Source organism: Euprymna scolopes, chromosome 1 (assembly GCF_053919585.1).
Source record: "Euprymna scolopes isolate OS-2025 chromosome 1, ASM5391958v1, whole genome shotgun sequence".
NCBI classification, from domain to species: domain Eukaryota; kingdom Metazoa; phylum Mollusca; class Cephalopoda; order Sepiida; family Sepiolidae; genus Euprymna; species Euprymna scolopes.
In genome coordinates, this window is record NC_136482.1 from 135335321 (window position 1) to 135348948 (window position 13628).

The 13628-nt window shown below is 38.8% G+C and overlaps 1 protein-coding gene across 1 annotated transcript; it reads left to right on the plus strand.

Moving 5' to 3' along the window:
• Positions 1 to 12877: 12877 nt before the first annotated feature.
• Positions 12878 to 13330, plus strand: LOC145281740 (uncharacterized). Its single transcript, XM_080132218.1, has one exon. It carries the CDS (start codon positions 12878 to 12880, stop codon positions 13328 to 13330), a length of 453 nt encoding a protein of 150 aa, XP_079988344.1.
• Positions 13331 to 13628: the final 298 nt, after the last annotated feature.

Below are 13628 nucleotides of genomic sequence, written 5' to 3' on the forward strand. Positions count from 1 at the left end.
TTAATTAATGCCATTTTGCATTGGACCTTCCAGGTATTATAGTTTGAACCATTTAGTGGAACCAAGTTGCTTAGTTTTGTTTCCCTTGTTATTTAACTTAAAAGAAAAAAACAATACAAAACTTCGACGACAAGAAAAAAAAATTACCACACGTGTTTGCTCACTATTATTTTCAAGACGTTATCACGTAGACCAATGTTGAAAATGAGTGGAAGTCATTTAATAAAAATGTGGGGACACATACCTCATCACCGGAGCCTGCGACATCCAGAAAGGTTTTAAAAATTACTATGAACACATTTTGTTTGACGAAATACTAAGACGCAAACAATGTGTGTGTATTTTATTTACAACATGGAGAACTGAAGAGTTACAATAAAAGGGGAGAGAATCCCTACAGTAAAAGGGTTTTGGAAAGGAGCAGATAACCCTATAGCAATTGAATAGATATCACCAGGAGTGTCCAAAAATCTATCCCCTTCTTATCAGTATGCAAATATACATCGAATATAAAATTAACCCGCGTTCATCTTTTAGATAAATGTAGAGAAATAATTATAAGTGACCATGTTAAAAGTTCGATTTTTTTTACTTACCGATATTCTACGTAAAAGATGCTGTGTTTTTAAATAATGAAACAGAATTCATTCATATATTTCGCAAAAAGTTTAGATTATAAACTTGACTCAAAACTTTGAAGATATATTTTTCTATGTTGGTTCAGGTTGGTGTCTGGCATTTCCAGTGGAAGGGGAATATTTTACAATAAATTTGAAAAAAAAAAATCAACTATTAAAAAAATTGAAAATTATTCCAAATATTTTCAGATTTGTATACACATGGATAAAAATTAAATTGAGACATGTTTGATAAACTAAAAAAGTATTGCATTTTTATACCAAAACTAGAAAACCCGTCGTGTGTCGTGTCCGGTGCCCGGAAAACTCGTCTCGGGAAAACTTAACCCCGGAAAACTCGTCCCCTTTCGCTAGGTAGGAAAACTGGTCCCTTATTGAATAAATATCGATTGAAAACACAGTTTATGATCGTTCTTGAAGGAGATATTGTTTTTTTAAAATAGACTATAGCCCCCATAATATTTTTAAAAAAATATTTTTACTTGTTTAATGTTTTTGTTTTTTAAAATAAAATCGATTTTCTAAGTGTCCGTTTTCTACCTAACTGGCTAAGTTCTTAGTGGTTTCACTTCTTTTAAAACGTTTATTATGTTCATACAAAGTTAATTACAAATTTTTTTTGTTCTTATTTTAACGATGTTTTTTGGAGTCATAAAAACAATAATAAAAAACAAAACCAAAAAATTAAAAAACAGGGAGCGATTCGATTTTTCGTTACTTTTTTGTTTTGTTTTTTTTAATTATGATAGTTTTTTTTGTTGTTATGTTTTTGTTTTCTCTCATGCCAAATGCACTTATGCGTTATTTAAAATTATAATTTTATCAATTATCAACATTTATTGTCGTCCTGTCAAATTTTGCAAAAATTAACTAATAAATTAAAAACGAAATATTTTTTGACGCGAGAGATATGCCATTTGCTAACAATCTCTCGTTAACTAATTTTTTATTTTTTTAAATTTTTACTTCAAAATTCTAAAATCAATCATTAAGAGAAAAGGTAATCACTAAATAAATTTATTAATCAATTTTATTGAAAAATCCGTTATCGTTTATCAAGAATCTTTTTAATTTCATTTTTTGTTGGTTGTTTTTCGGAGGGAGATATAGTTTTTACCCCCCCCCCCACTCTCTCTCTCTAAATTATATTTTTAAAAATATTAAAATTTATAATTTTCTTTTTAAAACCAAATCTCCCTCAGTAATTTCTTTAATTTTCTATTTTTTAGCGATTATCAAGACTCCTAAGATGTGATATACCGTACATTATTTCTCGTTCTCACGTAACACTCGACATGTTTTTTGTTTGTTTTCTGTGTGTGTGTGTGTTTTTTTTCTTTACCGAATGAACGATTCCAAATAAATTAAACAACATAGTCGGCGAGGTAGAAAAATCGATTTTACCCTTTTATAAACAACAGTAAATCAGTAAATTCTTTTTATATTAATATAAAAAAAAAAATGCGGTCTCGTTTATGAACATAATAAACGCTTTAAAATAAGTGAAACCACTAAGAACTTAACCAGTTAGGTAGAAAACGGACACTTAGAAAATCGATTTTATTTTAAAAAACAAAAACATTAAACAAGTAAAAATATTTTTTTAAAAATATTATGGGGGCTATAGTCTATTTTAAAAAAACAATATCTCCTTCAAGAACGATCATAAACTGTGTTTTCAATCGATATTTATTCAATAAGGGACCAGTTTTTCTACCTAGCGAAAGGGGACGAGTTTTCCGGGGTCGAGTTTTCCGGAGACGAATTTTCCCGGGACGAGTTTTCCTAAATTCAATAAGAATCTCAACGTTTGCACAAAAGAGAATCATTTTTTTTTCGTCGTTTTGCAACAAAATGAGAATGTAAGAAATTTTTTTTCTACACACTCAATTTCCTCCTTGCAGAAGCAAATGAATTCCACAAACAAAAGCCATACCTTTTAACTCAAAATTTATTCACAAGTAACAGCAATGAAAGTTCTTTGGTTCTGGTAAGTCCTGCGCGAGCCTTTTCTAGTCTCACACAAAAACACACGTTCACAGTTCAAGCTATATTACTTGTCGCATAGATACGGGCACACAAACATACGCGCGCACGTCCACACATGTACATATATTCACGTTCGTGTACATACACTCACATTCACGTGTATATACACACACGCTAACGCGCACACGTACGCACACACGGACGACGTCACTTCCCCTTTCAAAGGAAATCCACACATACGCAAAAGACTACCGGAAACACCTATAAAAGAAAGAGCAATAAGCCACATCTTCCTTTTCGACTTAGCTCTCGAGCTGAGCGGTCGGCGAACCATTCGCCCTCCTTTCGGGGCGCCCGCCTGCGTGCGTCGCGCCCCCTGCGACTATGTATGGGGCACGAGCTAACAAACAGTACGTACACTTTATATGCTTTCTATCTCCATAATCTGGATTGACTTTCTCACTCTATCTCCCCTTCGGCTTTGGTCCATCAAAACAGACATGTGTGTGACGCTCTACTGAGCTTAACCCTCTCTTTCTACAGGCCGGCTTGCCATTTTGTGTTTCTCTATTGCATTCCCCTTTCCTTCCACACGCATAGTCTTCAACGGCTGAATGAACCCGTGTACACCCAAGACTTTCATTTCTCAACAGAAAATAAACAACATGTTTATTTTATTCCAGCATTTGAGTTTTTGTTTCCTTCATTCAATTCGTTTCATTATTTTTTCTTGTAGCGAGTTAGGGTATTTATATCCTTTAGTCCTTTTACAAAACGATGGCCCGATTTGCCCCCATATGCATGGAGCCTTTAGTATGAATTCCTATTGTTGGAATGTTAGTTCATTGTTCCTTTGGAAGGATCCATGATGATCATAGAGAACACGGCAGGAATGATGGCGCCTATAATCAGGCATAATGTGAGCCCCTTGGGACTCAAGAAGAAATAAGATAAGATCAAATGATTGGATAACATGCCAAACAGTAGTAATCACGTGACCTGCTTGTATCACGTGACCTGCTTCTAACTACATCCACCAAACATGTTAATTTTACTTTTGTTGTTTGGAGAAAAGTGTGTGGGCGTATTCAAAATGGAACCATTGCTGACAGATTATGTTTTTTTCGAAATGTGCGGTGAAAATCGAAATGAATAATGGTTCATTATTTGTGCGCGAGTATGTGTGTGTGACTGTACTCCCTCCAGATTGAAAAAAAATATAAAACTTTTTTTTTTTTCAATATGTAACATATTCCTTAAAACGTTTCGGCCAGTTTTCGTTTTTGTAGTTGCGTCGGCGTTCTGTACAACAGTGGGTTCTGTAAGAGGTTACTTCGGTGGGAAAATGTCTTGAAAATGTTCGTCAATGTATGTCGGTTTAAATCGGTCCAACGCGATAGTGTCTCTTTTCCCATTTTTTGAAACAGTGAAATATTTATCCTACTTGTCCAGAGCTGGGTATGGACCCAAATAATGCGGACAAAATGGCTTTTTCATCGAGTCGTTCCTGACAAAGACATGTTTGGTGATGTGAAGATCTTTTGGAATATAGGATCTGTCCTCCTAGTGGGTTTGAAGTTTAGACGAGACATTTTATCTTTCAACTCTGTTATGAACGTGGTTGTAGGTGAGATCTCCGTGTGTTGATCAAAATATTGACTCGGTAGAGTCAAAGTGGAACCAAAGACTAACTCTGCCGGTGTGCTTTGTAAGTCTTCTTTTACAGAATTCCGTATCATTAATAGTATCAGAGATATATTGTCTGCCCAGTCTGTACTGTTCAGACTCATTGCCAGGGAGGTTTTTAACTGCCTGTGAAAGCGTTCAACCAAGCCATTCGAGGACAGATGATATGCCGTAGTCTTGATGTGGTTCGTTCCCAGTAATTGATTGAATTCCGCAATGAGTGTCGATTGGAACTGTGAACCTCTGTCTGTTGTGACGACTGTGGGTACTCCAAAAATGGCTATCCAGTCCTGAAGTATGGCTCTGGCTATTGTTGAAGCTGAAGCATCCTTAACGGTTATGGTGGTAGGCCATCTGCTGAATCTATCAACGATAGTCAGGATGTGGGTGTGTACCTTTGAAGTGGGTAACGGTCCTACCAAATCGATGTGGATGTTGGTGAATCTAGCATCGGGTGTGCTAAAAGAACCCAGTGGTGACTTCGTGTGTTTGTGAATCTTGTGCTTTTGACAAGGTATGCACGTCTTAGTCCAATTTCGAATATCTGTTCATATTTGGCCACACAAAACGTTGCGTAATTAGCTTTAAAGTAACTCTTTTTTCTGGATGAGATAAATTGTGAAAATGTTGGAAAACTTGTCATCTGAGGCTAGGTAGTATGTACAGTGGTGGTTGTTTCTTTGCTGTGTCGCAATAAACAATCGTTGTACTGAAGGATATGGGCATTTTTTCGAGTTGTAAGGATGTGTTTTCCTGAACATCTTTAAGCGTTGTGTCGGATTCCTGTTCTCGTGCTATCAATTCCATGCTTAGCGAGCTGGAATTTTTTTTTTTTTTTTTAACAAGGTAGTCACCACTTATCAAGGCCCGGAAGCCACTCGGGGATAAGGGTTATTGTGTGTACAGTACATTAGTTTTGGAGATCTGATTAAGTGTCTTACTTAAGGAGGCGGTTCATCAAGAATTTGTTCACATTGGACTTGAAGACATCCAGATTGTAGTCAGGTGGGAAACAGGCAACCGGAACAGAGTTCCACAGTCGTGCACTTCTAAGAAAGAAGCTTTGTTCATGGAATCTACGTTTTGATTTTGGCACAGATAAGGAGTGGGGAAAATTTTTGACAGTGGTTTCAGCTAGGCGGGTGTTTATTGTGAAAGATTGGCGAGGGGGGACCAGAGATTGGAGTTCAGACTAGCACCTGCCATGGTAGTAACGATAAAACAAAGACAGGCTCGCAATATCTCTCCTGTGGGAAAGAGGTTGCAGGGAAGAGAAAAGGGCATCACCCACTAGGCCACAAAGTCTATTTTGTACTCTGTCAAGGCAGGATAGGCTGTTTTAGCAGCTCCTGCCCAGATGTGGCAGCAGTACTCCATCCTTAGACATACTTCGTTGCATAGGGTAGAATTAGCTGCAAAGTTCTTGGCAAATAGTTTGGCCTTGTCTAATGCTGACAAGATGACCTCAGGTGTATTGATGATGGTTGGGATAGAACGCACGCTTCTGTTCAGGATCCTGTTTGTTATTTGCCAAAACTGGTGGGAACCAAGTCGCTGCTCAGCTACTTTGGATTTAACGGACTGAGCATATAGCTCTCTTGCATTTTTTATTACTCTTTTGCAGTGGTTGCTGGCAGTCCTGAAGGCAGCTTTAGTCTCAGTGCATTTATTACGTTGGTAGCTATGGAAAAAGTGATTTCTGTGCGCGATGGCAGCAGCATATTCTGGGGAGAACCATGGCTGGTTGTTAGGTTTTTCTTGGAATTTTTTGGATGGTATGAATCGGTCTATGCCTACAATTAGTCATTTGGTCAGGTCTAATACTATAGAGGACACATCTTTTTTAAACATGGAATGCAGTGGTAGATCGGATATAAGTGTACGGAAGCTATCCCAGTCAGCGGTAGAGTATCAATATACAGTACGGGGGAGAGGTACATCTCCAGACTTATTGCATTTCGTTTTTATCTTTACTGATGAAATTTAGAGAAGTGTTCATGGCTCTGAATAAGGTGTCTGCTATAATGTTCTCCTGGCCCTTCACGTTGGTATAGACAGACGTCTACGGTCTCGATTTAAATGTGAAATAGTGCGATGCGGAACTGAGTTGTCGAAGGCAGTACGCATTTCATCTCACGATCGAGTGTCACCAATTTTGTAGTGGGGGTCAGAAATTTAAGTGAGATTAAATTTTCTCGCCCCAAACAAATAATAAAAAAAAGAATGAAACAAAATGATACCTCCTGATTTAAATGCACAGCATTTATTTTTTAAACAGCAATAATTTATACTGGTATTCGCCTCTCTAGTATTTACTGGGGTTTATTGTTGTCATTGACTCTCATACAAACCGTTCAAGCTCATATTCACTATTTGGCTTAGGCCACATTCTTCCCTCTCATATTTTAATTTCTAAAAATGACCGTCAGAGACGAGTACCTACTTTCAGACAGAGTCAGCTGAGCACGTGGCCGATTTGTTGTGCACCCAAGAAGTTCTGTGTGCACACGCCATAGCTCCATAAAAGTTGGAGGAAACCAGGAAGTCCTCCCGAGACAGGAAATTAACGGCCAAGATATAGGAGTTAAAGTAACAGGAGTTGTCTCAGAGAGAAAAAAAATTCAGTGTAATGTATAACAGATGGAAAGCGGAAGTCAGAAGTACCAGGACGAGGTTGAAGAATGAATGTTCTGAGGAAGAGTTGGATAACATGATGGATGCTATTTAGGAACTGGAATCTCTGGTCAAAATATCAAACAATGACATACAACAGAAGGCAACACCTGATCAAGTAACCCAAAGGAGGGTAGACGTGTGCATTGCTGCACAGGGGACTTGTTGGGAGTGATGAGGACCCGCCTTGTTGAGGATGGAGAGAATTTGATGCCAATTTAGAAAGGGGGAGGTTAGGACTATTACTCCACAGGGATTATGCCGTGTTAAGGAATAGAGAGAGGGAGGGAGAGAGAGAGAGAGAGAGAGGGAAAGAGGTGAGTGATAGTGTAGACACGTTGGCCGGAAGTAAAAGATCAGCTGATTTGATTGCGTGTGAGTCATGTGATCAGGTTAGCTGAATCGTGGAGATTTGATTTGGACTCAGAAGACAACGGAGGGCTTCCCGTTGTCTCCTCCTCTTCATGGGGAGGGGGGACGAACGCTGACGTGTGTAGAAGAAGAACCCACACCGGCCGATTTCACTTCCACCTTCTGCAGGACATCTGGAGAAAGTGAAATAAAAACTATAGAACTAATTCCTTGTCTTGGAGTGATTGAATCTTCATCCAAAAACAGGTATCAAGTCTCCCACCAGGACGAGAAATTCCAGATGATCCAACATCGAAGAAGCAGAGGTAGGTTCTGAAAATACATGTCACTCACACACGATTCCCTTTATGATACAACATAAATATATAAGATAATCAAACACTCAACCCTTTATTATAGAGCAACAACGTAACACACTCAATTTGGTGCCGTAAATGACCAGACCACCCAGCAGGGGTGGGTTAAAAAAAAAAAAAGAAAAAAAAAGAACTTCGGTTACCACGGAAAAAAAAAACAAAAAAAAACACGTTTTAAAAGATGTGAACAAAAAAGAAAGACAAAATATTGTAGCTACACATAAAAAAGGAAAAGAAAACTAAAGAAAGAAAAACAACAACGTAGGGTCCTTTCATTGAACAATGGAAAAAAATACATATATATATACGCAACTGAAAAAAAAAGACACATTAAAATTATGTATAGTTATATTATATGATAATTTAAAAAAAACAAAAAAAAACCCAGATATATCAATCGACAGACTGATAACAAATTGGTATAAAAGAAATAGAACACATAAACTTTAGTTACAGAGGTGAAACAAAAGGGAAAAAGAAATGAGATGACTGTCACAATTACCAGAGAAAAACGTCAATCAAATATTTGTTATAAATTTATAAGTTAAACAATTATAAAGTTTAAATGTTGCAAAATTGTAAAAGCGTTGCAGACTTTTAGGAAAAGACAATGTGTATTTTTTTGTTTGTTTGTTAAGAAACAATGGATACTTTCTGCTAATGTGGAATTGTTTTTTTCTCTAATTGTACGGGGGGGGGGGTCGTGATAATTTTTTTTCTGGTGTGGAAAAATGTTATTGTATGTAAACTGTTTTATGAAATGTTTAAATGTATGTTTTTTTTAGATTAAGAAAAAAAAAAGAAAAAAATACACAAGTGTTGTCTTAGGGTGATGGGATTCTGTGATTTCGAGTAGGATCAACATGGAAAAATCCATGGATGGAATCCCAATATGTTTCGCTGAGCTATATGCCTTGAAAGGCAGTCTCGGTTACCGACCTGAAAAAAAAAAAATTTTTTTTCAATATAGCAAAGCGAAATATATTTCTGTCCAACATAAGGGAGCAAATGAAGTTCCCCTGACGTGGCATAAGTGGCAGTACAGAAAATGGCAGAAAAGGCCATAATAGAAATCACTCGGATGAGTAAAAGGTGATATTTTTTTTTTTCAGAAAACCCCAAGTTTTGGGTGACGTGGATTAATTTTGTTTCCATCGATTGTTATTTTGTGTTGAATTTTGTTTTATGAAGGACTGTCTGAAAATTTTAAGTGAGTCGTTTTTTTGTTTTGGAAACGACTATGTATTTTAATTGTAAATGTCTATGTATTTTTTGTAAACGACTGTGATTTAAAAAAAAAAAAATTTTTATTTTTGAGATTCTGTGAGGTGGTCAAAGGTTATGTAAACTGACCTCAAAATGTGCTGACGTGGACAATTTTGGGTTTCCACGAATCTATGTTTTTGTTATTTGTAATTTTTATTGGTGAGACGAGACTTTGTGAATGATTGTAAGAATTTTTTTTTAATTTATATTTTCATGTGATTGATGTTTTCTCACAGCATAATTGTGCAGGTTTTTTCTTGTTCTTGGACATGTATTTTTTTTCGCAGAAGGAGGAGGAGTGAATTTTGCCTTGTGGGATTTATTGAGATAATGATTAATTTATAAGTAAGAACATGTTGTTAATTAATTAATAATGATAGTAATAATGATAAAATAGGAAACAAAAAAGAGAAAGAAATAAGATTTAAGCAGAGTAGGGGAAAAAAGATACACTACTGGGTTGAATAAGGGGTCAACTAGTTCTTAAGTTTGGAAGAGTCAAAGGTTCAGTCGATATTTATTGTAATTTTCGAAATGGTTGTAGAATTATTTTTTTTTGTCGTTTTTTCGTGGGATTTTTCTCCAGATGCGTGATTCGGCGGGAGACATAGGAAAATGCTCTCGTAATATTATAAGAAAAATCTTTTATCTCGTATGAGGCATGTGCTTGTGGAAACGCATTATAGCGTGACGAGAGATATTGTGATCTCTGCATGATTCTAAGATGCAAGATAGAAGCCATGGGGTCACAGAGAGTTGTTGACCTTCGAGGGCGCAAGGATTCGCGCCACATGGTATTATTTGTAGATGTAATTTTATTTATTTTTATTTATGATTTATTGAATGATGGTATGACAGTTCCTTTGCCAGTGGGGTGAGCTTAAGATTCCCTTAGTAAAAGTGGGTAGTAAAAAAAAAATGTATGTCTTCGTCATACATTTTTATAAATAAGGGGGAAAGGAATGTTAAGGAATAGAGAGAGAGAGAGAGAGAAAGAGAAAGAGAGAGAGAGGGAGAGTGGAATTATAGTGTAGACACGTTGACCGGAAGTAAAAGATCAGCTGATTTGATTGCGTGTGAGTCATGTGATCAGGTTAGCTGAATCGTGGAGATTTGATTTGGACTCAGAAGACAACGGAGGGCTTCCCGTTGTCTCCTCCTCTTCATGGGGAGGGGGGACGAACGCTGACGTGTGTAGAAGAAGAACCCACACCGGCCGATTTCACTTCCACCTTCTGCAGGACATCTGGAGAAAGTGAAATAAAAACTATAGAACTAATTCCTTGTCTTGGAGTGATTGAATCTTCATCCAAAAACAGGTATCAAGTCTCCCACCAGGACGAGAAATTCCAGATGATCCAACATCGAAGAAGCAGAGGTAGGTTCTGAAAATACATGTCACTCACACACGATTCCCTTTATGATACAACATAAATATATAAGATAATCAAACACTCAACCCTATAGAGCAACAACATAACAGCCGGATCCATCTATGGATCCATCACAACCACACCTAGCAGCCCCTCCACGCACTCCTCGAAGTCGTTGAACATTTCATTTAAAAGAGCAGAGGCAGCCGCAGAGCTAGCAGCCAAGAAAGCCGAAATTAACATAGAAACTATCATTGAAGTGCATCGGCAGGAAGTTAAGAGACTGGAGAAACAGAAGGAAGTGGAAGTTATAGAGGCAAGACTAAGGGCCTATTCCGAAGAAGAGGCACGAGAAAGGGATGTGAGGCATACTCCTCCATGTAAAGAGAAGATCCCTCTGATTGAGAACAAGGAGCTTCAACCTGTTAAAGAAGAATAATCGTTGACACGGACCTTGCAGGAGGCATTAGCCCTTACTCGACTTCCAACTCCAGAACCCACAGTATTCTTCGGCGACCCTCTCAAGTTTTTCGAATGGAGTGCAAGCTTTAGAGCACATAGAGAGATGGTGCTCTAACCCTGCAGACATTATTTTACCTCCAGAGGTACATCGATGGGGAGGCAAGATCCACCTTGGAAGGCAGTTTCTACAGGAAGGATGAGGAGGCTTATCAATAAGTCTGAGAGAAGCTGAATGCTAGATATGGTTACCCCTTCATCATTCACCACTCATTTAGGGAAAAATTGAACAGGTGGCCAAGGATAGGCCCACATGAGTACATCAAACTTAGGGAGTACAATGACTTCCTGCAAACCTGCAGCAATGCCATGCCTCACATCAAGGGTTTACAGATATTAAATAATTGCGAGGAAAACCAAAGGATGTTGAGGAAGCTTCCTGATTGGATCACTTCAAGGTGGAACTTTTATGTGACAGAATGGCTAGATGAAGCCAAGGACTATCCTAGTTTCTAGGAATTTGCTTCCTTCATTGCAAAAGAAGCATGCATAGCCTGCAACCCAGTCTCCTCATTGCTTGCCTTAAGGCCGGCCGAGGGAAGGACACCTTCCAGATATTCTAAGACAGATACCTTTATCACTGATGTCGACAACTCTAATGTTTCAAACACTTCATCCAAGTCCGAGAGACACCAAACAGTGTCAAGAGACCTCAGAAGGAAGAATGCGTCGTCGCCCAACAAATGCATACGTTGTGGTGATGACCATTCTCTATATGACTGCCCCAAACTAGCAGAGGATTCCTTGCAGGAGAGAAAAAAGTTCACCATGAACAGTAAACTCTGCTTTGGCTGCCTGAAGAAAGGACACTTCTTTAGAGAGTGCTGCAGAAGGGTTGTATGTAGCACATGCCATGGGCACCACCCAATGCCTCTGCATGAAGATCGTCCTCCGACTAACAGTTCTTCATCCCAGGAGGAAGATAAGGTGTCATCATCTTGCTGTGTGAATGAAGGTGAGGGCGAAAGCACCTCAATGATAGTGCCAGTATGGATCTCCTCGCCCAATACCAGCGACACTGAGTTCTTGGTGTATGCTCTGTTGGACACTCAGAGCAGTCACACATTCGCAGACCAAGGAGTGTGTGAAAAAATGAAGGTGGAAATGGAGCCTATCAAGCTCTCCACTATGATGGGTAAAGACTCCATTATGTCGAGCAAGAGGGTTACTGGACTAAGAGTTAGAGGATTTCTCCTCGGACATCTGGGTAGATCTCCCTCCTTCTTACACAAGAGACTTCATCCCGCTGGAGTGCACACATATTCCCACTGATGAGACAGCCTGCAGATGGAAACATTTGGCATGTATATCTTGAGAGATGCATCCCTTGATGAACTGTAGTGTTAGACTTCTGATCGGTTATGACTGCTCCAGAGCATTATGGAGAGTAATAACAGGAAGCAATCATGAACCCTACGCTATTGAAACCGACCTCGGCTGGAGCATCATAGGAACATTACCTCAGCCAGCAAACTCAAGAAGCATGACCGGTCTATGCCACCACATTTCCCTCAGGGAAATCCCACCTGTAACGCCATCTGCTGTTGTCAAGGCCCTTGAGTCAGACTTTAGAGATGACAGATCAGGGGAGAAAAGTATCTCTCAGGAAGAAATTCGTTTCTTACAAATCCTCAAGGAAGATATCCATCAGAATGAACATGAGATGCCCCTTCACCTGCCAGACTATAAGAGGCTTGCTTTGTTTCGTTTGAAACACCTCAAAAAGAAGGACCCCAAAAATCAAGCAGGACTATATTGAATTCATGAAGAATGTCCTTAAGGATGATGATGATGAAAGGATTGTGAGTGAGCAACAAAAACCAGGAGCTGTGTGGTACATATCACATCAAGGTGTTTATCATCCGAAAAAAAACTGATAAAATCAGGGTTGTTTTCGACAAAGTTTGAAGGAACTCCTTTAAATGACCACCTGCTGACCAGGCCTGAGCTCACAAACGGTTTAACTGGAGTTCTCCTCAGGTTCCGTAAACATCACATTGCTGTAATGTGCGACGTTGAAAGAATGTTCCACAGATTTCATGTTGATGAGAATGACAGAGATTATCTGCAATTCTTATGGTGGGAGAATGGAAACACTGACTCGCAACCAACAGAATACCGAATGAAGGTCCACCTCTTTGGAGCATCGTCGTCGCCAGGGTGCGCCAATTATGGTATGAAGTACCTTGCTGACCAAAATGAGAGACAATACCCAGCTGCATCCAGCTTTATAAAAAGGAACTTTTACATGGACGATGGTCTCATTAGATTGGAATCCATCGGTGAAGCAGTTCAGTTGGTGAAGGAAGCTCAGGCCTTGTGTTCTGTCTTCATAAATTCATCTCAAATGATAGACGAGCGCTGGAACCTATTGATTGAGGACCACGCTGCTGGAGTAAAGATTGTAGACTTTGACCACGATGATCTTCCAGTACAGGGGGCCTTAGGAGTAAGGTAGAACGTGGAAAGAGACATTCTCTGTTCTCAACAATAAACCAGCCACCAAGCCTTGTCTACAGTGGCCTCCATATATGATCCACTGGGCTTCCTGACCCCATTTGTTTTACAAGGTAAAAGGGTGTTACAAGGGATGTGCCAGAGAGGTATCAGTTGGGATGAACCTCTCCCAAATGAATTGAAGCCAAGATGGGACAGCTGGGTGAACGACTTGACAAATCTCGAGAAAATCCAGATCACCAACCGACTTTGGAAAGATACAGAGAGCTGAACTACATCACTTCTCAGATTCAAGCAGT